Source organism: Hypanus sabinus, chromosome 6, assembly GCF_030144855.1.
Source record: "Hypanus sabinus isolate sHypSab1 chromosome 6, sHypSab1.hap1, whole genome shotgun sequence".
NCBI classification, from domain to species: Eukaryota; Metazoa; Chordata; class Chondrichthyes; order Myliobatiformes; family Dasyatidae; genus Hypanus; species Hypanus sabinus.
This window is the reverse complement of record NC_082711.1, coordinates 45973072-45998861: the sequence shown is the minus strand read 5'-3', so window position 1 is coordinate 45998861 and position 25790 is coordinate 45973072. Positions and strand designations below refer to the sequence as shown.

At 41.2% G+C, this 25790-nt stretch overlaps 2 protein-coding genes across 5 annotated transcripts in view; one reads left to right on the top strand and one right to left on the bottom strand.

The window, feature by feature from the left end:
• mastl (microtubule associated serine/threonine kinase-like) overlaps positions 1-10869 on the bottom strand; it is a 51350-nt gene extending 40481 nt beyond the window's left edge. For 3 of the 4 annotated variants that reach the window (XM_059972041.1, XM_059972042.1, XM_059972044.1), the window contains exons 1-3: positions 9604-9845; positions 4530-4667; positions 3512-3651 (exon numbers count right to left, since the gene is read on the bottom strand). In XM_059972041.1, coding sequence (XP_059828024.1) covers positions 3512-3651; positions 4530-4667; positions 9604-9789 — 464 coding nt within the window. In that variant the 5' untranslated portion in view covers positions 9790-9845. Of the gene's footprint in view, positions 1-3511; positions 3652-4529; positions 4668-9603; positions 9846-10113 lie in introns of those variants that run through there. The other variant, XM_059972043.1, reaches the window with a different exon arrangement.
• A 4100-nt stretch (positions 10870-14969) lies between these two features.
• yme1l1b (YME1-like 1b) overlaps positions 14970-25790 on the top strand; it is a 48819-nt gene continuing 37998 nt past the window's right edge. The window contains exons 1-2 of the mRNA XM_059972039.1: positions 14970-15138; positions 24924-25052. Of these exons, the coding sequence (XP_059828022.1) occupies positions 15109-15138; positions 24924-25052 (159 nt within the window). The 5' untranslated portion in view covers positions 14970-15108. The remainder of the gene's footprint in view (positions 15139-24923; positions 25053-25790) is intronic.

Below are 25790 nucleotides of genomic sequence, written 5' to 3'. Positions count from 1 at the left end.
TTGCTTCAGACAAGGGTGAGATAACACCGGGGGAGAGAGACCATATTATGACTCCTATCAGACTCACGGCTCCGGAGAGGGCTGTTTACTTGGTACTATTCTGTTCATTAAAATTCCTCAGTGGACAGCCGGAGTGGGCTGGTTTGATGGGCTAAGCCATTCAAAACTGATTGACACCTGAGACCCCGTGAGTCGGGATAAAAGTGAGGTCTGGGGAGTCACCCCTCAGACACACCATACAATGCACCAAGAGACACACTAGTGAGCACTGTTTAAGTGATGGAACCCACAAGAAAGTGTGGGGGCATCGGAGACCGAACGAAGGATCGGTCAATTTTAACTCTCAGTGTTTATAGCGAGGCCGGTGGGGGCTTGTGTGTGTGTCCACCCTTGCCTGGGTGACGAGTCCACCATAGAAGAACGGTCTAGCTAAAGGACAGAGGGGTCATATCTGAAAGGCCACAACAACACATCGACAGATCAAGATCATAAAGGAAGGTTTGACTTGCTGTCACTGTTTGATCTCTCTCTCTCTCTCCAACAATTACAACACATCGACCAACAACTACCTCAGCCTGTATGAACTGAACTTTATACTCACATATGACAATTCATTATTCCCTAGACAACGATAGAGCTTGTTTATTATTGATTATTATTATACCCACACTTTTAGGTTTAGTATTGCTAATGTGTATTATCTGTATATTGGCATTGTTGATATTGATTTGTATATTTTTACTAATAAACACTGTTTTGAAAATAGTACCAGACTCCAACGGACACTTCTATCTTTGCTGGTAAGACACCCAGTTACGGTGTACATAACAGTACCTTGCAAAGTAATTCAGGATAGAGCTTTGGCAGAGATTTAATCAGGAGACAGTGGAGCCATTAAGATGAATACTGAAAAAAATATACTGTCAGAAGATGATATCAAAATATTAAGTGATCAGGACTTTGCCTCCATATGGGTGATTTAGACAGGTAAATGGTACAAAGCATTGGCAAACGTTAATGATGAACATAAGATTACCATCCAACAATCATGGAAAAATGATGAATATTTAAGAGACTCTTTGATAAAGTACATGGATGAAAGAAAAATGAAGGTCTATGTGGGAGGGAAGGGCTAGAATAACCTTGGAGTATGTTACAAGGCTGGCACAACTTTGTGGGCCAAAGGGCCTATACTGCACTGTTCGACATTCTAACATTCAGCAATTCAGATGAAAGTTATACATTTGGTCTTAAAAATGTCCACGTTAGGAATAGGAAAGAGTGAACCATCTGGATTTTTAGCTAATTGCCAATACCAATTTCTGTTACAGCAAAAAAGAACACCTTTGGATTAGCACCTCGAAGGATTAGAGAAAACTTCTGAGTTCAATTCAATTCAAGTTTAGTGGTCATTAAACCATACATGAATGCTCATGAATATAGCCAAGCGAGACTGCATTTCTTCAGGGCCAATGTGAAAAATATAGTACCAACAGTCACACAGAGCACATACAAGACAGTAAGCACATAAAGGTATCAGTAAGATACAGCCACATAATAAAAAAGTCCAAACTCGAGCCACAATAGATCGTCTTTTGCCAAATGAACACTGGGGGGCAGCACCAACTCCAGCCTGGATGCTGTGTTACAGCACCTACTGTGGAGCACACTGGCTCTGATGCCTCTCAGCTGGCGGTTGTAAACAGGCGAGATCACAGCTTGAGGCCTAGACCTCACCTACACAAGACAGCAAGCACATTTGGATACAAATAAAATGCAACTACACAAAATATACAGTGGCTATAAAAAGTATTTATCCCCTCCACCCCCCCAGCTTTCATGTTTTACAACATTGAATCACAGTGGACTTAAGTTGGCTTTTTTTTTAAAACAGTGATCAACAGAATAGACTCCTCTGTGTCAAAGTGATAACAAATTTCTGCAAAATAATTGACTGCATAATTACTCACCTCCTTCAAGTCAGTATTTAGTAGATGCACCTTTGGCAGCAATTACAGCCTTGAGTTTGTGTGGGTACATCTCTATCAGCATTGCACATTTGGACACAGCAATTTCCCCCCATTCTTCTTTACAAAGCTGCTCAAGCTCTGTCAGATTGCATGGGGATCATGAATGAACAGCCCTTTTCAAGTCCAGCCACAAATTCTCAATTGGATTGAGGTCTGAACTCTGACTTGGTCAAGCCAGGACATTAACTTTGTTGTTTTTAAGCTATTACTGTGTAGCTTCAGCTTTATGCTTGGGGTCACTCTCCTTTTGGAAAACAAATCTTCTCCCAAGTCACAGTTCTCTTGCAGACTGCATCAGGTTTTCCTCCAGAGTTCCCCTGTATTTTGCTGCATTCATTTTACCCCCTACCTTTACAAGCCTTCCAGGGTTTGCTACAGTGAAGCTTCTCCACAGCATGATGCAGCCATCACCATGCTTCACAGTAGGGATGGTGCTTTTGATGATGTGCAGTGTTTGGCTTAATTTTGGTTTCATCAGATCATAGAACCTTTTTCTAGCTGACTTCAGAGTCTTCCACATGCCTTCTAGAAACTCTAGCCGAGATTTCATCCTAGTTCCCCCCCCCCCAACAGGGGCTCTCTCTTTGCTACCCCATAAAGCTGCAACTGGTGAACCACCCAGTCTCTCCCATCTCAGCCACTGAAGCTTGAAACTCCTCCAGAGTTGTCATAGGTCTCTTGGTGGTCTCCCTCACTAGTTCCCCTCTTGCATGGTCACTCAGTTTTTGAGTTTGGCCTGCTCTAGGCAGATTTGTAGCTGTGCCATATTCTTTCCATTTCATGATGATTCACTTAACTGTACTCCAAAGGATATTCAGTGACTTGGAAAATTTCTTGTATCCATCTTCTGACTTGTGCTTTTCAATAACATTGTCACAGAGTTGCTTGGAGTGTTCTTTTGTCTTCACGGTATAGTTTTTAACCAGGATATTGAACCATCTGCAGTTGGACCTTGCAGATACAGGTGTATATTTACTACAATCAATTGAAACTGCTTGATTGCACACAGGTTTATATATAGCTAGGACACCTTAGCTAATTAAGTGACTTCAAAAACTAATTGGCTGCACCAGTGATGATTTGGTGTGTCATATTAAAGGGCGTGAATACTTATGCAATCAATTATTTTGTGTTTTATATTTGTAATTCATTTAGATCACTTTGTAGAGATCTGTTTGCAGTTTGACATGAGTCTTTTCTGTTGATTAGTGTCAAAAAAAGTCAAATTACTGTGATTCAATGTTGTAAAACAATAAAACATGAAAACTTCCAAGGGAGGTGAATACTTTTTTAAATAGGTACTGTATTATTATTAATACCCACCAATTGGGCTCAGACCTGAGGGAGTTTAACTGATTTTTTTTCAATCTGTGAACCATACAGAAATGCAACATGCACATCAGTCCCTTAAGAAGAATTGAAAAATGGTTGAAAAAATTCAACACACATATTTTGCAAATTTCAGTTCAGTCTTACAGTACCTGTGAATAATTCCATGTCTGTGTAAATAATCCAATGCTACAGCAACCTCAGAGATGTACGTTACAGCCATGTCTTCATCAAAATAGCCATAAATGTGAAGTAGAGATTTGACATCCCCACCTATGAGATACTCCATGACCTAGAGAAAAGAAGTTTGATGTTTTTTTGTTTTGCTTGCCTAAAAAGGTTGTATTTTGCAGCAAATGTTGTAAATACTTAACATAAGGTGACCATATGTATAAATTCATGCAGATATCTTCAAAGAATTTTAAGTTGGCACATCAGGCAGCCAACACTGGAATTTTCCCTACTAGACTATTCTAGCAAAATACATATGCAGCTAGATTAAGTTTGCACTATCCTGTAATTTTCCAACTCTGTGTACTCACATATACCACACTACTTTTTGTTTACCATCAGCAGCCATGTTTTTAAACCACCTAAATTCAACATTCTTGAACACACTTACCGTGCTCTTTTAAAACACAGAAAGAAAAAAAATCCAGCAAAGTAAAGAAAGACTAACTTTAATTTGTCACAAGCATATCAAAACATACAACAAAACACATCATTCTGCATCAATAATCGACACAGTCCAAGGATTGTGCTGGGGACGCTTCATGTGTCACCATATAACATGCCCACAAATCACTAAACCCAGCCGTATATCTATGGAATGTGGGTAGAAATTGGTAAACCCTAAGGAAACCACATGGTCATGGGGAGAACACACAAACTCCTTACAGACGGGGTGGGAATTAAACCTTGATCGATGATTACTGGTGCTCTAAAGCGATTGTGCTAACCACTAGGCTACTGTGCTGCCCATTTACCATACTTAGTCCTCCTCCTTAAATTCACCTCCCTTAACTGTCAACCACTTTTCAATCAAATGTTCATGGGATATTTATATTAAAGAATCTAGAAATGCAAGTTGTTATTTAAAACAAGCTCTTAAGCATTTAACATTGGAGAACCAGACATCTTCCACAAAACAGAAGTGGAGCAGTTACTTACCAAATAAACATTATTGGCAGACTGCAGCGAGTAATACAAATGTACAATAAAAGGGCTTTTACTCAGAGCCAGTGCAGCTCTCTCTGCCTGCAGTTGGTGCACCATATTTTTATGTATTAGATCAGCCTTCTTGACAACCTTGGATGAGAAAAAGTGATAATTTCCCGTTAAATATTTAAGCGTATTTGCATACAATGAATATCATAAATATAATTCTATATTATTTACACCAATTTATCTACTTGTTAAACTGTATCACCCCCACTTTTCAGAACATACTCCATTTGCCATTTTAGCAACTCATCGATATCACCCTATAGCTGAAGATGATTAAAGTGCCACAGATTTTTGTACCATCTACAAACTCACCAATTGTACTTACACTTACATCCAAGCTGTTATTACTTGTTTGTTTATTTAGAGATGCAGTGCAAAACAGGTCCTTGCATTCCAACCAGCTGCACTGCCCAGTGACCATAGCTTAATCACAGGACAAATTACAATGGCCAGTTAACCTATTAACCAATATGCCTTTGGGCTGTGGGATGAAACCAGAGCATCCGGCAGAAATGTCCAAGACTCACAGAGAGAACATACAAACTCAATTCTGCCAGCACAGAATTGAACTCCGGCCCCCAGAACACCTTGAGTAGTAATTGCGTCATGTTGGACACTTCACTACCATGGCGCCCATGATTAGTGTTAATTTATACCATAAAGAAGGCTGGGAATTGCTGATCCTATACAATTCATCCAACTTTCATCAGGCTTCCAATAGCAAAAACAATTCTCTGCCTCCTGTCATCAAAACGTTTTTTGGATTGAATTTGTCATGTTGCCTTTGAATGTCATACCTATTGGATCAGTTTTCTAACATGAAGCCTTGTCAAAGGCCATAATTAAACTACATCAGTCATACCAACCCTGTGAAAACTTTAAATTAGTCAGATAGAGACTCTCTTTAACAAGAACATGCTATCCTTGATTTAAACCCTACCTTGTCAAATGCATTTAACTCTGCCCCTCAGAATTAATTTTCCAATCATTTCCATACCATTGATGTTAAACTCAATTCAATTACAGCTGTTCTTGAAGAAAGGTACCATATTTGTTGTCTTCTAGGATCTCCTCTCTAGCCAGAGATTTTTTAAAAGCTCTGTCAGAGCCTCAGCAATCCATATCAGTGTTCCATAGCAGTCTGAGATACATCTCATCAGGACCCATAGATTTATCCACATTTAAGACTGCCAAGATATCAGCTAACTCCTCTTTTTCAATAAACTTGTTCCAGAATTCCACTGTGTCCCCTTCCTGAATCATCTGGCTCCTTTCAGATTACAATTTTGGTCCCTGCAGAGGTTATTGGGCCTGTTTTCAAGCTCTTCTGAGTCTGTACTGATCGTCAAGCACCCGTTTACACTCTTACTATAATTATTCACCCACATTCCATCATTTTTCCCACAGTTCCACCACTCAGCTACACATTAGACTAGAAGCTAACCGCAAAACTTTGAACGTGAGTAGAAATGCATAGGGAGAATGTGCATAGGCAGCAGATATCAGGACGGAACCTGTGACGTTGGAATTGTGCTGCAGCTCTACCATCTGCACCTCTGTAGCCATTTTCCATGATTACCTTATCTTCCTTTATTTTGCCTGCCAGATATCCCAGGTTCTCTCTTTGACCCAATTATCTTTTTTTATCTACCCCTGTACGTTCTGTAGTCCTAAACACAAAATACTCTGCAGATGCTGGGGTCAAAGCAACAAGCACAACAAGCTGGAGGAACTCAGCAGGTCGGGTAACATCTGTGGAAACGAACAGTCAACGTTTCGGGCCGAGACCCTTCGTCAGGACTGAAGAGGGTGGGGGCAGGGGCCCTATAAAGAAAGTGGGGGGGAGGGTGGGAAAAGAAGGCTGGTAATTGCCAGGTGAAAAGCCAGTAAGGGGAAAGATCAAGGGGTGGGAGAGGGGAAGCAGGGAGGGGATAGGCAGGAAAGGTGAAGAAGGAATGAAAGGGGAAAGCACTATGGGTAGTAGAAGAAGGCGGAATATTTCCACGGATGCTGCCCAACCTGCTGAGTTCCTCCAGCTTGTTGTACGTGTTGTTCAGTAGTCCTGTTGGGGTGTTTCTCTGTTCCCCACATCTGCCTCTAACTTTATACTTCTGTTAGTTATCTTTACCTTCTTTATTCAAACCTTGTATCCCTTGACATATAGGATTCCTTCAACTTTGTGGTCTTACCTTAAATCCTTTTGGAGAAAACAATGACTCTGAATTCTATTTTAGTTTTGAATGACACTTGCTGGCCACGTGCAGATTTGTCTTGCATGGAGCTGCTATTGATGTACATTTGCTCTCCTGTTTCATCATAATGAAATTAGCCTTACCACAATTCCAGTCCATCCTTACCTATCTCCATATTCCCTCCTCAAACCCTCTGTTTTACATCTCCTTATTGGCATCAATTGTTAAGACTTGCAATATGCCAGTGGATGCTCTCCTGTGTTAAAGGTGTATACAAGGGTAACAAGTCATACAACAGAAACACGGATCCTTTGGCCCACCACTTCCTTGCCGAGTACTTAACCACATTAATCTCAGTAGGACTAATTACATACTGGCTCAAAAAAAATCCCTTTAAAAACTCCACCCTATTTAAACCTTAGGTGATCCTAGTTAACATCCTGGGTGTTGAAGTCCCTTACAACCAGACACAAATTTTCTGTGATTTCTCCAACACCTGTTAACTTGAGGAAAAAGCCTCCCCAACAGTACCACTAAACCTCTCCCAACCCAACATCCGCCAAGGATACATTCAGTTGTGCTAGTCACCCCTTCCGCAAAAATGGTGCCAGTGAGCTAGAAATACAAGGCCCTCCAGCATCTCTTCAGCCATACATTCATCTGACCTATCCTATTCATCTGACCTATTACAAAGGTAATATTTACATCTCTGTGTTCAACACAATCATATCCTCAATTCAACAACCTCTGAACTCTGGGCCTCCATACCTCCCTCTGAACTGGATCCTCAACTTCCTCACCAGGAGACCAAAGTCAGCGTGGATCGGAAATAATATCTCCTCCTCGCTGACAATCAACACTGACACACCTCAAGGATGTATGCTTAGCCCATTGCTCTACTCTCTCTACATCCACAACTGTGTGGCTAGGCACAGCTTAAGCGGCATCTATAAATTTGTTGACGACACATTATTGTTGGCAGAATTTCAGGTAGTGACGAGGAGGTGGAAACGAGCAAGATAGATTAGCTGATTGAGTAGTGTTTCAGCAACAACTTTGCACTCAACATCAGTAAGCTCAAGGCACTGATTGTGAGCTTCAGGAAGGAGAAGTCGAGGGAATACACACCAGTCCTCATTGAAGAATCAAAATGAAAAGAGTGAGCAGTTCCAAGTTCTTGGGTGTCAGCATCTCTGAGGATCTATCCTGGATCTAAGATAGTGATGCAATTACAAAGAAGACACAACAGCAGCTATATTGCATTAGGTGTTTGAGAAGAATTGGTACATCACCAAAGACACTTGCAAATGTCTACAGATGTACAATGGAGAGCATTCTAATTGGTTACGTCACCATCTAGTATGGAGGAGCCACTGCACAGGATCAGAAAAAGCTGCATAAAGTTTCAAACCCAGCCAGCTCCATTGTGGGCACAAGCCTCCCCAGCATCAAGGACACCTTCAAGAGGCAGAATCCATCATTAAGGACTCCCATCACCCAGGACATGCCCTCTTCTTATTGCTACCATCAAGGAGAAGGTATAGGAGACTGAAGATACACATTCAATGTTTCAGGAACAGCTTCTTCCCCTCCTCCAGCAGATTTCTGAATGGACAATGAACCCATGAACACCACCTCAGTACTTCTCTCCCTCTCTTTCTGCACTACACTAACTATATATTCATTTCCATAGATGCTGCCTGACCTGCTGTTCCTCCACCATTTTTTGTACATTGTTTTAGATTTCCAGCATCTGCAGATTTTCTCATATTAATTCAGTTTTTATTATTATGTATCACAATATATATTGCCTCTGTAAAATAACAAATTTCAGGACATATGCCAGTGATGTTAAACCTAATTCTGATTGATTGAGAAATAATCCAGAAATTACAAATTTGGAGATCTTCCTTTCAAATCTGATAGCCAGCTCCCTAAATTAACTTGCAGGACCTCATCGTTCTTTTTATGTGTCATTAGTATCAATGTGAAACACAACCATCCTGTTTGTCCTTCAACTGTAGATTCACTTCTGCGGCCACTGAAACACTTGCCTGCTTCCCAGTTATAAGATCTTTTAGCGCACATTTTCATCCAAGACATGAGTATAAACAGTAAATTGCTGAGAGCCCAGCACTAATTCTGTTACAGCCCAGATCTGCCAACCCAAATATGACTCGTTTACTGGGTTTAAAACGTGCCTCTGTTGGCCCCTGCCCTTCTTTTATTTGTTTGAACAACACCAGTAAAAGGCTTTTAAAAAAGAGACCACCAGATAACAGGCACATGTCCACAAAATCAGAACCTCTTCCCTTTACTAACACCGCCGATTTCTACTTATATTTTAGATTTATAATAGCTCTACCCTCCATTTATTTCAAGGACCCTTGTCGGTTGTTACTCTCAAGACAGCATATCAACGATGACAGTCTGACACCAAATTTTAACAACTTTGATCTTTTTTTTCCATCTTGACATTTCTAGTTAACTTTTCAGAACTGCAAACATCGTGTTTTTGTTTTTCATAATCTCCTTCATTCCATTAGCAGTAGTATTTCAAAAATCCGCAACGAAAAGAGTATTCAAAGCAAATGCAATGCACGAAATCAACAGGCAGTGTACCTGATGATAGTGAGCTTTTGTGTCCAGGTAAAAATTCCCCAACTATTTCTGCCCAAACCCTGAAACATGCCCAAACATGACTAAACTTCAGCAGAAAATGGCAGTCTCACAAACAACACGAATGAGCATAACGTGGATCATTCAGCCTTGAGTAGAGTAAACCTCCAGCTACCGTGTTTCACCTGGCCGGATCCAGCACTTGCCTTGACAGCATAGAGTTTACTATCGGTGCGTTTTTTCCGAGCCAGGTACACTTTGCCGAACGCCCCGCGGCTGATGGGTTTGATGATAATGAAGTCCTCGATGCTGGGGGCTGCCGGCACCCTTATTGCCTTCACGTCTGTGTAGGGGATGGCAGGGCGAGCGTCGCCGTTACCCGGAGGCTCCATGCCCCAATCGGCTGCGGCACTGACGGACGGTGCCCGGGCCGCGGCCGCCCTGGTTCGAAAATGCCGCCGGGGTCCTTCGCCAAACGGTTCAAAACTTCGGCTCACCAGGCGCTTTGCTCAAGTCGACGAGTTGGAATTGAGACTCAAAATTAATGAAAGGGTTGCGTTTCAAGGACGGAATCGTCACTTTTATATTATTATTATTATTTTTTAAGTTTCTCTTGGTCTCGAGTTTTTGAGAAATGCAATCAGGCAGAGTCGAAGCTCCTTCATTGGGTCCTGGAGGCGTGCCGGAAGTCGGACTAATGGAGTCTGATTGTTTACCTTTCCAAAAACTGCGGCCTTTACGTGTTAACAGCGCTGCGGCAAGGTGGCCGAACAGCTTAGATCAGTGCTCAGTCGGGAGCTGCAGCAACAGAGCACGGGGCTGATGCGGCGAAGTTTCCTCTCTAGCTGGATTTGTTCCTTCTGTTAACTGCCCAGTGCAACTTTGGAACAGGCTCGCTAGCACTTGTACACGCTTTTACAGCGTATGCATCCACGGAATTGTTAAATGGTTGACGTTTAGACATTAAAAATTGAATAAATTCTTCATCCTCAGGAATGAGAATGCTATTCTCATTCCTGCTTTCACGTAGAGGGTCCCAGATTTCAACATTTGACTGTAATCCACAATAGATACCAAATCCATATTAGTGTTTGGAGCCAGAAAAGATGCAGATGTTGGAATGTGGAGCATTATTGATGCTCCATTTTGCTGTTTGAGTTTTCTCACTATATATACTCTTTCAAAGGCTCTCACCAGTTTGAATATGCTTAATTTCAATCTGAAGATGCCGGAAAAGCTCAATACAGTAGATCAGATAGCATGTGTGGGGAGAGAACCAAACCTCACATTTCAGGTTGTTGATTTGATTCTCTCTCCAAAGGTTATATTAATCCTTGCCATTTTAATTATTCTGTTAAACTTAATATAATCTTCAGTTTTTATTTCATCTACCCATGTGCAAAGTCTATTCAGATCATTGTAGGAGTTCCTCTGTGGGATGTTTCCAGCATTCTCTTTGCAATGTGAATGTAAGGTATAGATTTCTAATAGTTACAGAAAATAACAAGTGATAGTGCCTCAAAAATTGAATATTTAAAAAAATGAAGAGAATTAAATCTGTAGTTTTTACATGTTGCCAGCTTCTCTTCTAATCATGTCTGTCATTCCTAATGAGCACATCTTTCTCAGGTCATCAATGACCATAAATTTTTTCAGTGTATGAACTTGATGTTGAGCTGCGCTATTGAATGAGGCAAGTACCAAAGACTGCAGTCTGGCAGTCTGAGTTACCCACCTGTTTCAAGCAGAATTCGATTATACCAGTGCCGAAGAAGAACATGGTAATCTGCCTCAATAACTATCAATGATGATGTGTTTTGAGAGGTTGGTGTTGAAACATATCAACTCCTGCGACTTGGATCCACTCCAATTTGCCATTGGAGTGACAGGTCTACAGCAGATAGACTCAACCTTGGAACATCTGGACAGCAAAGACACATACATCAGGATGCTCTTCATTGACTACAGCTCAGCATTCAATACAATCATCACTTCAAAACTAATCAATAAGCTCCTAGATCTTGGCCTCAGTATCTCCATGTGCAATTGGATCCTCAACTTCCTAACCTGCAGACCCCAGTCAGTTCAGATTGGCAACAACACCTCTACAATCTCCATCAGTGCAGGTGCCCCACAAGGCCGTGAGTTTAACTCCCTGAACTACACACTGTGAGGCTAAGCACAGCTCCAATGCCATATTCAAGTTTGCTGAAGATTCAACATAGAGGAGGGAGAGTGACAATCTGGCTGAGTTGTGCCATAACAGCAACCCCTTACTCAGTCAGCAAGACCAAGGAGTTGATTATTTTTTTCAGGAGACTGAAACCAGAGGTCCAAGAGCTAGTCCTCATCAAAGGATCAGGGGTGGAGAAGGTTAACAACTTGAAATTCCTCGGAGTTATTATTTTGGAGAACCTGTCCTGGGCTTATCATGTAAGTGCAATTAGGAAGAAAGCACTGCAGTGCCCCTACTTCCTTGGGCTTTGTAGAGATTCAGTATGACATTTAAAACTTTGGTAAACTGTAAATAGATGTGTGGTGGAGAGTATATTGACGGGAGGCATCACAGCCTGGTATGGAAACACCAATGTCCTTGAATGGATACAAAAAGTAGTGGATAAGGCCCAGTCCATCATGGGTAAAGCTCTCCCCATCATTGAGCGCATCTACATGAAAAGTCGTCATAGAAAAGCAGCATCCATCGTCAGGGACCCCCACCATCCAGGACATGCTCTTTTATCACTGCTGTCATCAGGAAAAGGGTGCAGGACCCTCAGGACTCAGACCACCAGGTTCAGGAACAGTTATTTCCCCTCAACCATCAGCTTTTTGAACCAAAGGGTTAACTTCATTCACCCCAACACTGAAATTTTCCCACAACCTATGGACTCACTATTAAGGACTCTACATCCCAAGTTCTCGATACTTATTGTTTATTTGTTTATTGATATTTCTTTTTGTGTTTGCAGTTTGTTGTCTTTTGCACACCGTCTGAATACTCAAGTTGGTGCTGTCTTTCATGGATTCTTTTATGGTTATTATTCTATTATGGAGTATGCCTGCAAGGAAAGGAATCTCAGGGTTGTATATGGCGACATATATGTATTTTGTAATAAATTTACTTCGAACTTGGATATGAAGCTACCCTCACTCATACAGAACTCAAAACTTCATTCCTTTGCAAGATATCTGACTGCAAGACCCTACAAAGATCATTGAAATTTCTCTTTCACCCATCCAGATATTTATCAGGAGTGTTGCGTACGTAGGTCTCTTGGTATTGTCAATGATCCCTCCCATCCATACAACAATCTCTTTGATCCCCTACCATCAGGCCTGAAGTACCGTTACATTAGAACAAGGACTGGTAGGGTGTGAAACATCTTCCTCCCCTGGCCATGAGACTACTGAACCTCCTCCCTCCACCTAGGTCTCATCATGTGTGAAGCACACTAGCGTATGCTGTTTAACCTTTTTGACTTGTGCCGTGAAGTCACCTTATTATTTATTAATTTATTTGTAATAATATTACCTTATTTGTTATGTGAGTGTTATACGTACAGTATTCTGGCCTTAGTGCAGAGGAACATCGTTTCGTTTGACGTTATACATATATACGGTTGAAATGCAATAAAAGTGGAACTTTTGCTGCCACTTTCCACCTCATTCACACTTTCACATGCTCTGATTCCTCCATAGAACAGACCAGAAACAGCATTCCTCTGTTGTAAAACAGTTGTTACAACTTCAGAAAAACAAAATATAGCCACAAAAAAAATCATGTAGCCTAAATTCCCAAGTGGCATGACTGTAGATTGTCCTGGTCCAGCTTGTTCTTCCACTGAGTAAACACCGAAGGGCAGCACCAATGAGGGACCAGCCCCCAACCCAGCATGAATTCCAGCATGCCCAGCAGAGGTATCTGCTCTCTCCCGGGTCAGACTGCGGCGGGTCTCCCCAGTGTATAAGTGGCCACATCAGGAGCACTGGATACAGTATATCACCCCAGTTGACTCACAGGTGAAGTGGTGCTTCACCTGAAAGGACTGTCTGGGGCCTAGGCTGGTGGTGAGGGAAGAAGTGTGGGGGCAGGTGTAGCACTTCATCTGTTTGCAGGGATAAGTGTCTGGAGGGAGGTCGGTGGGGAGGGATGAATGGACAAGGGAGTCGTGTACGGAGCGATCCCTGCGGAAAGCTGAGAGTGGGGGGGGGAGGGGAAGATGTGGCTGGTGGTGGGATCCCGTAGGAGGTGGCGGAAGTTACAGAGGATTATACATTGGATCTGTAGGCTGGTAGGGTGATAGGTGAGGACCAGGGGGACTGGCGGGGGGATGGGGTGAGGGCAGAGGTGCGTGAAATACGGGAGACGCGATGGAGGGCAGAGTTGATAGTGGACGAAAGACAAGGGAGTCGCGTAGGGACAGTGTTTCTTCTATTTCTTCCACCTTTGTTTGCAACTGCACTGCACCCAACCAGTGCAAGGATAGGATTCCCTGAATTCTCTCTTTCCACCCCTGCCAATAATTTTAACTCTGATTTCAAATAAATCACAATTAAAATTACTTCAAACTTGAGTCCTTAAACGTTTTTGTAAACTAAAGAACATATTTTTCAGAAACTTCTGAAAACTCTGGTGTAAAATACTAATATTCGTTCTTTACTCCAGTTTTGCCTTTTAATGTATATTCAAAATGTATTTTTAAAATTTTGCTGATAAACATTCTCCTTATAATTGACCTCGTGTGCTTTTGGGAATGTACACATGCTTGTACATCTTCTCTGTTCCAGAGATACATTAGCACTGTATATAGAGCACTGTCCTCACATCCTCAAATCATAACAAAGGCAATTTTTGTCTTGGTTCTATAGCAAAGGTACAGTTCTGTCCTGCATTTGTATTTGTTCTTTAATTTCATCCGACTTCCATAAGTTTAAAACAAAGTAACAGATATATGGAACTGTGAAACATGGCCTACTAATAATCCAACAAACCAAGTGCCTACAGCATTAATATTTCAGTCATATTCACATAACATTCAGTGAACGATACTTCAAAGACAGGCCTATAAAATGTCATGTAAAATGGTACAATCAAAATGGGTATTGTGAAACCAAAAAAAAACACACACACAATGTTGGAAATTGTTAGTTAAATAAAAACATGATGAAATACACACAAAATACTGGAGGAAATCAGCAAGTCAGGCAGTGTGTACGGGGGTGGGAGGGGGAACAGTCGACGTTCAGGCCGAGACCCTTTAACAGGACTTTATCCCGTTGTATAGTTGATGCCCTCCAGCATTTGGCGAATGCCGCACAAGATACCCAGCATCTGCAGAATCTCTTTAGTCATCTGGTTAAACAGCGTCCTTGCACAGACAAAGTTAATGCTCAATGTTAGACAAGATGAACTCTTTCCCTCTTGAAACTGGTCATGCGCTGTAGGTTTTCTATGTTTCAGGACATTCATGACATCACTGCTGTGAGCTCAGATTGATGCTTCTCTGGGTTTGGGGGCCAATGACGTCAGGAGTCACCCGGAAGCAATTATCAAGGCTGGGGTGAGGTGCTGCGCTGACGTCACAGAGAGGTAGCCATTTTCCCAGTCACGGAGCTGTCTGGTGTGACAGGAGCGTTGTGGATTATCCCGGGGTGGAGACCGAGCCGGGTCTCCCACTTCAGCGAGGAGTTCGCTTCACACGGGTTTTGAGATGTTTTCACTCTCCACATTTCAGCCGCAGGTAAGCAAGTGGTTGGCGCAGTCGATGCGCATTTTGGACAGGCCGTGAAAGGGAGACATATTGCGGCCCCGAGATCTCTGCGGTTACCGATAACCGGAGCTCACACCGGCCCCGAGATCTCTGCGGTTACCGATAACCGGAGCTCACACCGGCCCCGAGATCTCTGCGGTTACCGATAACCGGAGCTCACACCGGCCCCGAGATCTCTGCGGTTACCGATAACCGGAGCTCACACCGGCCCCGAGATCTCTGCGGTTACCGATAACCGGAGCTCACACCGGCCCCGAGATCTCTGCGGTTACCGATAACCGGAGCTCACACCGGCCCCGAGATCGCTAAGGTTACAGATCACCGGAGCTCACACAACGACCGAGAGATCGCTAGGGTCATTGACTTCAGTGTTGTCTGTTATTGTTATTATCTGGCAACTGATAGATGCTGAACCAGTCACGCGGGTTACGGGTTACGGGTTATGCAGGCACAGTTTTACCTTTTTATTGATAGATGAAATTCACTATTTACATCGCCTATCTTTGAAGTAAATGGTCTTTACCCTTTAAACTGCAGTATGTATATGTGAGCGTATAGTTACCCAGAAAAATTCACTCAGAATCTTCTGTTTTAATAAGATCGCAAAATCGATTGTATCTGTAATTTTCTCTTCATACATTCTGCCCATGCCATCCTTAAGAAATTTATTAGATTTGTCAAGCATGATTTCCTGAACTTGGTACCATGACCATTCTACTGAATTTTTCTGTGGTCTTATACTATCTAATAATTATTACGTTAATTGGCCTAAAGTTTCTAGCCTTGTGAGTCAAGTCAAGTTTATTGTTATTTAACTATATAACATGTATGCCGCCAAATGTGACAACATTTCTCCGGATCAGGGTATAAAGCACAGTCATACACATTACACACAATAGCTTAAATCTACAAATGAACTACGCATAGATAAATGAAGTAAAGTGCATAAATTAAGTATTGTAGGGTACAGTGCAAATTAGCCAGTGACACTTGGGCTGCTGGCGATGGAGGTGGATTTGATAGGGTCTTTTAAGAGATTCCTGGACAGGTACATGGAACTTAGAAAAATAGAGGGCTATGGTAATTTCTCAGGTAAGGACATGTCCAGTACAGCTTTGTGGGCTGAAGGGCCTGTATTGTGCTGTAGGTTTTCTATGTTTGTGGCAGGGAGTTCCAAAAGCTAATGGCCTGAGGGAAGAAGCTGTTTTCCCATCCTGACTGTTCTTGTCTTGAGGCATTGCACTCTCCTGCCGAATGGTAGAATGTCAAAGAGGACGCTGCATGTTTGTTTGCCTCCTTGAAAATGTGCTTTGTATATTTTTATTTTTATTCCAGTAACAGTTGCTTAGGTCTAAAGTGGTCATGCTTTAATCTGAATAGCATTAATATATTTATAGCTTTGGTTTTGTCAGAAGTGCAATCAAGAACTGATAGTAAATTTGAGATAGCTGAGTGGTTGAACTTGATCTCAAATGTTTCCATTCATTAGTGGAAGAAGTTCTGAGCAGCATGTAGGAATAATTGATATATTGCATAAAGAGTAACTTTATAGTCCCTATGCTGCTAATCCATTCATTACATCACTTTTCTGTCCAAAAACTTTTCAATTTGCTTTTACTTCTTCAATATACATAGATCTTAGAGAATTCCAATTGTTTGGAATCCTCTTGTTTGTGCAACTTCCCAATTGAAGCACCAATGCCCTTGAATGGTAAATCCTAGAAAAAATAGTGAATACAGGCCAGTCCATCATGGATAAAGCCCTCCCCACCATTGAGCGCGTCTACACAGCATTGTCACAGGAAATCAGCATTCATCAAACCATTTGGCTTTTGAACCGAAGTGGATCAAGGAGATAATTTTTTCCTCAGTGAAATGTTCCCACAGCCAATGGACTCACTTAAGGACTCTTCATCTGTGTTCTCGGTATTATTGCTTATTTATTGTTATAATTGCTTTTTATATTTGCACCATTTGATGTCCTTTGCGCACGGTTTAATGTCTTTTGCACACAGGTGGAACAAAAGCCAGATGGTCTTTCAATGATTCTATTCTGAATGTATTATGCTCACAAGAAGATGAATCTCAGGGTTGTATATGGTGACATATATGTACTTAGATAATAAATTTATTTTGAACTTTCAGCTTCTATAGTACCAGACTTTCCAGCAAGAGGTAATAATCTCGTGGCAATTATCCTGTCAAGGTCCCTCAGACTCTTGGGACATTGCTGGTTTGATGGCAATCTATTGATCTTCAAAATCAACCCTTTCTCAGATAAGGAGACTAAAAAGCTATGTGCAGTTGCACAAATTTTTGGATAACTACATAGAAAACCTTGTAGTTATCCTTCAAAACTGGAGTTTCCTCAGCTTATACATCTGAACTAGAGCTTGCTCATCTTGATACATTAATACATCTACCATCATATTTTGCAATTGCCGGACTGGCCTGCTTTAGTTCTGTAGTTGCTGAACCTTCTTGTGACTAATTTTTCTATTTGCATAGATTATGTAACTTCTAATTTATGCTCTTGGGCCCAATTGTTGATCCTAAAGGTACACCACTATTTTCCAATTGCCATGTTGATAAAGTTCTGTTTTCTTCCTGATTATTTCTAGTTCTTTTATTAATCCTTAACATGTACTAGAATGTTGTTCTCCATTTTATCGAATGCCTTCTGAAAACTTGTATACTGTATCCTCTGGTACCATTTTATCTAGTTAGTTACCTTTTAGGTAAGAAAGCACTTGTATTTGTCAGGCATGATTTTATTTTCTTTTCATCTTGATGTGATTCCCCCCACCTCATTATGTTTATGGTTTATTTTTCTCTTTCACCATATCTCTAAATAGCTTCTTCTCAACTGTTGATGTCTGGTTAATAATTGCTTATATTTTTCCTCCTATTCAGGACACATTTATGATTGCCTCTTTAGTTCATGAAGTTCTACTTTTTTGCAGAAAGCAAGCTAACAAGCTCTATTAAGGTAGATAGAAAAAGTATTTTCAAATATATAAAAAAATAAAAGAGCGATGAGAGTGGATATAAAACAGGAGAGGCAGGAGAAATAATAACGGGGACAAGGAGATGACAGTTGAGCTAACTGAGTATTTTACATCAGTCTCCACTGTGGAAGACACCAGCAGTGTGCCAGATGTTGAAGGATGTGAGGGAAGAGAAGTGAGTGCAGTTACTATTACGAGGGAGAAAGTGCTTAAAAAGCTGAAAGACCTAAAGTTACGTAAGTCACTCGGGTCAAATGAACTACACCCTAGGATTCTGAAAGAGATGGCTTGTGGTGATTTATGGAGGCAAGGGTAATGATCTTTCAAGAATCAATGGACTCTGGCATGGTGCCAGAGAACTGGAAAGTTGCAAATGTCACTCCACTCTTTAAGAAAGGAGGAAGGCAGCAGAAACGGAATAATAGATCAGTTAGCCTGACCTCAGTGGTTGGGAAGATGTTGGAGTCAATTGTTAAGGATGTGATTATTGAGTACTTGGTGACACAGGACAACATAGGGCAATGTCAGCATGGTTTCCTTAAGGGAAAATCTTGTCTGATGAACCTGTTGGAATTCTTTGAAGAGATTACAAGTAGAATAGATAAAGGGGATGCTGTGGATGTTGTATATTTGGACATTCAGAAGGCCTTTGGCAAGGTGCCACAGGTGAGGCTGCTTACCAAGTTAAAGCCCATGGTGTTACAGGAAAGTTACTAGCCTGGTTAGAGCTTTGACTGATCGGTAGGAGGCAGCGAGTGGGAATAACAGGATCCTTTTCTGGTTGGCTGCCACTGACTAAGGTGTTCCTTAAGGGTTGGTGTTGGGACAGCTTCTTTTTATGTTGTATATCAATGAATTAGATATTGGAATAGATGGCACTGTTGCCAAGTTTGCAGATGATATGAAGATTGGTGGCAGGGCAGGTATTGTTCAGGAAACAGTCAGGCTGCTGAAGGACAGACAGATAAGGAGAATGGGCAAGAGAGTGATAAATGAAATAAAATGTTGGGATATGCATGGTCATGCATTTTGGTAGAAGAAATAAATGTGGAGACTCTTTTCTGTAGGGGAGAAAATCCAAAATTCTGAGATGCAAAGGGCCTTGGGAGTCCTTGTGCAGAACACCCTAAAGGTTAACTTCCAGGTTGAGTCAGTGGTGAGGAAGGCAAATGCAATGTTAGCATTCATTTCAAGAGGTCTAGAATATCTGAGTAGTGATGCTGTGGCTTTATAAGGCACTGGTAAGGCCTTACCTGAGTATTATGAACAGTTTTGGACTCTTTATCTAAGAAATGGTGTGCTGGCTTTGGAGAGGGTTCAGAGGAGGTTCACAAAGATGATTCTGGGAATGAAAGGGAGGAACATTTGATAGCTCTGGGTCTGTTCTCTCTGGAATTCAGAAGGATGAGGGGGGGATCTCATTGAAACCTTTCGAATGTTGAAAAGCCTAGATAGAGTAGATGTGGAAAGGATGTTTCCCATGGTGGGGGAGTCTAGGACAAGAGGGCACAGCCTCAGGATAGAGGGTGTCCATTTAAAGCAAAGATGCAGAGAAATTTCATTAGCCAGAGGGTGGTGAAATTGTGGAATTTTTAACCACTGGCATCTGTGGAGGTTGGTGTATTTAAGGCGGAGATTGATAGATTCTTGATTGGCCACTGCATCAAAGATTATGGGGAGAAGGCCAGGAAGTGGGGCTGAAGAAGGCAAGAAAAGGATCAGCCATGATTGAATGGTGGAGCAGACTTGATGGGCCAAACAGGAACAATTCTGCTCCTGTGCCTTGCAGTCTTAACTAATAAAGGCAAGTATCAGAGCAACATCGTTAATGGACTTGCTATTAACAGTGTTCCATTTGATCTTCCAAAATGTTAGATCTGGTCAAGTTAAATTCCACCTGTCATTTCTCCGCCCGTATCTGCAGCTGATCCATACCCTACTGTATACTTTGCCAATCTTCTACACTATCCACAGCATCACCAATTTTCAATTGTCTGCAATTTTGTTTTGCTGTTTCTTTGCTGGTAGTGGATCATTGTTCCTTCATTTTGATTCAAAGTTGAAAGGCTTATTATGTATAAGGCAAATTATGTATACAGAATGCAACTTTGAGATTTATCGTCTCCAGATAATCATAAAATACAGAAAACCAAGGAGAGGTTGAAAAGGACATCAATCCCTTCACTTGTCCTCCAGTTGTAATCCTCCCCTCCACATGAAAAGAAAAATCACAAACCCCAAACTCCCCAATCCCTCCCTCGCACAAAAACTAACAGATCACTTACGTGGAGGTACAACAACAAGAACATCAAAGCCCAAATCCCAAGCCCGCAGCCTGCAAAAAAAAACAGAACTGAAGAGGACAATATGAACTACAGCCCTCTCCATAAATCTCAGATTTTTGAAAAGATCTCAGAGTATTGGGATCCAGCAGTCTCTCCAAGGGCAGCAACTCGAACTGGCAGCCCCTCTGGCAACCACTCGCTCTCCTCCACATTTACAATCCATTGTTCACTGCCATTTTATGTTTGTTTTATCTTTAGTTGAAGCTTTCTGCCACATTTTTCTTTCCCACTATTTGTGGGTTTCTGCCTCTTAAGGAATGCCAGATGCATTCAAGTCTTGAATTGAAAATTGTTTGAACAAAAGATCCATTTTGACTTTAAAAACCATTTGGAGACTGTTACTGCTACTAACCGTGGCCTTCACTTTTGTGATTGAGATGCATTTTTCTGTAACATTTAATTTCTGTGCCCATCTTTTGTCAATGACTTTTCCCCCTCACTTTTGGGTATAATTTTATGTTTAATTTATATTTGCTGTCTGTGCCCATGAGCCTATGCTGCTGTAACTAAGTTGTTGCACTGTACTGTATATGCCTCACTGTACATGGACACGTGACATTAAACTTGACAGGAAAATACCTATTTGACAGTACAAGTGTCCAATCCTATACAACTGCTGTTCTTTTCATTACAATCGTATAAAAACATTTTATAATCTCTGCAACAGCTGAAATGTAGACATAACCTCATACAAATAGGAAGAAAACCATAAAATACTTCTCTGACCTTCAATTAAAGCAAACTAGCCCAGACATGGAGAAGTATTTAAACTTATGAGGTGCCTCCCTGGTGTAATTATTCTGTTTAATATGTTACTTTATCAAATTAATTAAAAATTAAGAGATAATACTTTTAAACAGTAATAAGGAATCTCCCTCCTTTTCAGGCAGTGAGTTACAGACTCCCACCTTGTACTGGTTAAACCCACCTTGAATATTGCCTCCAAGCTTTTGATGATCAAGGATAATCAGTTCTTTCTGTTCATGTCTTTTCTCAGGTCCTCATAACTCTATGCACTTTTATTAATTAAATCTTACCTTAGTCTCCAAAGGAAATCAACCCTAGCTTATGCAATTATTTTTATAATTTCAGAATTCAAAAGTCGTTTTCAAATATATCAAGAGTAAAAGTAAAGTGTTAGTGGACATCGGACCTTGGAAAATGAGATTAGAGGGGTAGTAATGGAGGATAAAGGAATGGTGAAAAATTTAAGTATTTTGCATTGGTCTTCGCCGTGGATATCATACATACATCAGCCGTATGCCAGAAATTCAAGGGTGTCACAGGGCAGAAATGAGTGCAGTTGCTATTACTAGGGAGAAGCTGCTTGGGAAGCTGAAAGGTTTGAAGGTAGGTAAGTCACCTGGACAATATGGATTACACCATAGGGTTTGGAATGCGTTAACTGTAGAGATTGGGAAGTCATTAGTAATGGCCTTTCAAGAATCACTAGATTCTGGAATGGCTCTGGAGAACTGGAGATTGCAAATGCCACTCCACACTTTAAGGAGGGAGGCAGCAAAAGACAAGAAATTATAGGGTGGTTAGTCTGATATCAGTAATGGGCAAGATGTTGGAGTTTATTAAGGATGAGGTATTAGGGTCTTGGAGGCACATGATAAAATAGGCCAAAGTCAGCATGGCTTCCTTAAGGGGAAATCTTCTCTGACAAATCTTTTGGAATTCTCTGTGGAAATAACAGGCAGTATAGACAAAGGAGAATCAGTGGATGGTGTTAACTTGGATTTTCAGAGGGCATTTGACAAGGTGCTACACATGAGGCTGCTAAACAAAATTAGAGCCCATGGTATTGCAGGAACGATACTAGCATGGTTAGAAGCAACACAAACAAAATGGTGGAGGAAGGCCAGACAACGTCTATAGAAAAGATGTTTCAGCCGAGACCAGCATCAGGACTGGAAAGAAAGAGGAGAAGGTAGAGTAAGATGTTGGGGAAAGTGGAGGAAGAAGTACAAGGTGATGGGTGAAATTGGGAGGGGGCGGTGAAGAGCAGGGAAGTTGATTGGTGAAAGAGGTATGCTGGTGCAGGGGAATCTGATAGGAGAGGGTAGAAGATCATGGAAGAAATGGAAGGGGGGAGGTGATGGGCAGGTAAGGAGATAGCAGAGGGAAACAGGAATGGGGAATGATGAAGGAATGGGAGGCAATTAAGGTAAATTTGAGAAATCAGTGTTCATGCCATCAGGTTACAGGCTACCCAGATGGAATATAAGTTGTTGCTCCTCCAACCTCAGTGTGGCCTCATGGTGACATGGACTTACATGTCAGAGTGAGAATGGGAAGTGGAATTAAAATGGGTGGCTACTGGGAGTCCCACTTTTCCTGGCGGATGATCATAAGTGTTCAGTGAGGTGGTCTCCCAACCTACATTGAGTCTCACTGATAGACAGGAGGCCACACCGAGAGTACTGGATACAGTAGATGTCCCCAATAAACTTGCAGGTGAAATGTTGCCTCTCCCAGGAGTACTGTTCGTAGAGTATAGTGTATGATCATGCACTTCTTAAGGAATAAAATCATAGAATATTTTCTAAATGGGGAGGAAATTCAGAAATCAGGTGCAAAGGGACTTGGGACTTGCAGAATTCCTGAAGGTTAACTTGCAGACTGTAAAGGCAAATGTAACGTTAGCATTCATTTCAAGGATGTAATACTAAGGCTTTATAAGACATTGGTCAGACTGCACTTGGATTATTGTGAAAAGTTTTGGGGTCCTTGTCTAAGAAAAGATGGAGAGGGTCCAGAGAAGGCTTGATTCTGGGAATGAGCAAATTAATATATGAAGAATGTTTGATGGCTTGCATATTGAAAGACATATGAAGAGGGTGTTTCCTATATTGGGGGAGTCTGGGACCAGGGAGCGCAGCCTCAGTTAGAATAGAAATGAGGACTTTCCTTAGCCAGGCAGTGGTGATTTTGTGGAATTCTTTGCCAAGGCATTGGGTATATTTAAAATGGAGGTTGAAAGGTTTTTAATTAGCAAGGATGTCAAAGGTTATGGAGAGAAGACAGGATAATATTTTGATGGATGGCTGAGCAGACTTAATGGGCCGAATGGTCTAATTCTGCTCCTGTGTCTTACGATGTAATCACATTTACATTTAAACCTTCATGGAGAAATGCAGCGACGAGATGGGCCCAATCAGCGCAGAAATTAAAGCAGAAAATAAGGCAGTGATTGAAATATCACACAAAATGCTGGAGGAACTCAGCAGGCCAGGCAGCACCTATGGAAAGGAGTACAGTCGACTTCTTAGCCCAAAACTGTTCCATAGGAGCTGTCTGGGCATTTTGTGTGTGTTGCTTGGATTTCCAGCATCGGCAGATTTTTTTCTTGTTATTGCTTGAAATATTGCGGTATTGAGCAGGTCAGACTGCATTTGTGGATAGTAAAATGAAATTAATATTTCAGCCTGATGTCATTTTCATTGTATTCTAATAAAAATGGTCATCAACCAGAAATGTTGACTGTGTTTCTGCTGAGTGTTTCTAGTATTTTCTGTCTGAAGTCATCCAGACTGCTACCCCAAGATGTTAGTTGATAACAGTGGTTTCTATTATCTTCAGTTAAATGTGCACTTGAGTGAACCCAGTGGCCTGTGATCTGACCTCTGCAGTCTGTGTGGAGTCTATACTTCACCCTGTGACTCTGGGTGCTCCAGATCCCTCCCATATCCCAAACATATTCAGGTTGATAGGTGATTGGCTGTTGTAAATTGCTGTTAGTGTGTAATAACTGTAGAATCTGTGAGGGGGGGCAGGTTGACGGGATGGGTGGGTGTTGTAATGTGGGATTAATCTAAGTGAACGCCTCATGATTAGCATGGAGCTTGGAGAGCTGGATTTGGTACTAGGTTGGAGGCACACCCCTCCTATTGGTGCTGTCCTCCAGTGTTTGCTCAGTGGAAGACAAACTGGATTGCATTAGTCTGCAGCTGCACTTTTGTGAGAAGAGAACTTTTGCCATCTGTTCTTTGTGACTATGTTTTTCTGCAAACATAATTATGTGCTGTGTGTGACAGTTGGTGCTGTGTTTCGTTTGGCTGTATTCCTGTGTGTGGTTGAATGATAATTAAACTTGAACTTAACTTTTCCACACTTTGATAGTGAATGTCAAGTCATCAGGCTATAGAGACAGCCCTCAGCTTTCAGTGGGCAACAGACTTATGTAGACAGGGTGTTTGTGTTATGAAATAGATCTGCTGAAATCATTCAGTAAAATTTAACATTTATTTCCTCATAAACAAAAAAAATCTCAAGAAGCTAAAGTGAATATTAAAATGGTATAATGTCTTAAAATGGTTTTATCATGGATACATACACTTTAACCTTTGTCATTCTTGTTTAGCTATTTTAACCTTTTTATTTACCTATTTTATAGGTAACGGTCCCTCTAAGTCAGCTGATCAGCACCTTCCATTCACTTAAAAGCTCAGCAACCTCAGTTAGTTCTGCATCCATACAGTGTCTCCAGCGAGAGAAACCACAAGAGCATGATCAAGTGAATGAGGTAATTGTTCATATGAGTGAATTTATATATCCAAAAATGCTTTAGCAGATGTGTTATTAAATCAATACTTTCCTCAAAAAAGTTCAAACTTCTGAGTGCAGTGCTGCAGGATAATGCATGAAATGCGAAAGCTGATTTCCTACTGTGGTGCTGAAGTGTATCATAACTTGGCAAAGCCGAAGAGAAATTATGTTTAGAAAAATGTGCAGTATCTAATTAGGTACAATTAACTGCTGGAACATAAAATATGGAGCATGCCAGATCAGAAAGTCTCTTTCATTGGAGGAAATGGTCTTGAATGGTTTTAATACTCTTCCACTTGCAGTTTACTTTTTATTCTAAAATTAATGACTTCACCATTTTCTCCAAAATTAATTTTCCAAATGGAAATTCTTAATGCATCCAGAAAACTTGAGTTGGGTATAAATATTTGCATTTTGTGATATTTTTACAACGTAGGTGGGGGGTGTTGCACTATTAATTAGGGACAAAATCACAATTGCACTGAAATGGGATATAATGGAAAGCTCACCTACTGAGTCTATATGGGTACATAAGAAATAAGAGCAGGAGTAGGCCATCGAGCCTTCCCCGCCATTCAATAAGATCATGGCTGATCTGTCTGTAAATGGGTAGAATCAAAAGTAAGAAATTGCAGTCATTCTAATGGGATAATACTACATCCCATTATTCTAATCCTCCCAATAGCCAACATGCCATTGAGGAATATTCAGGAGA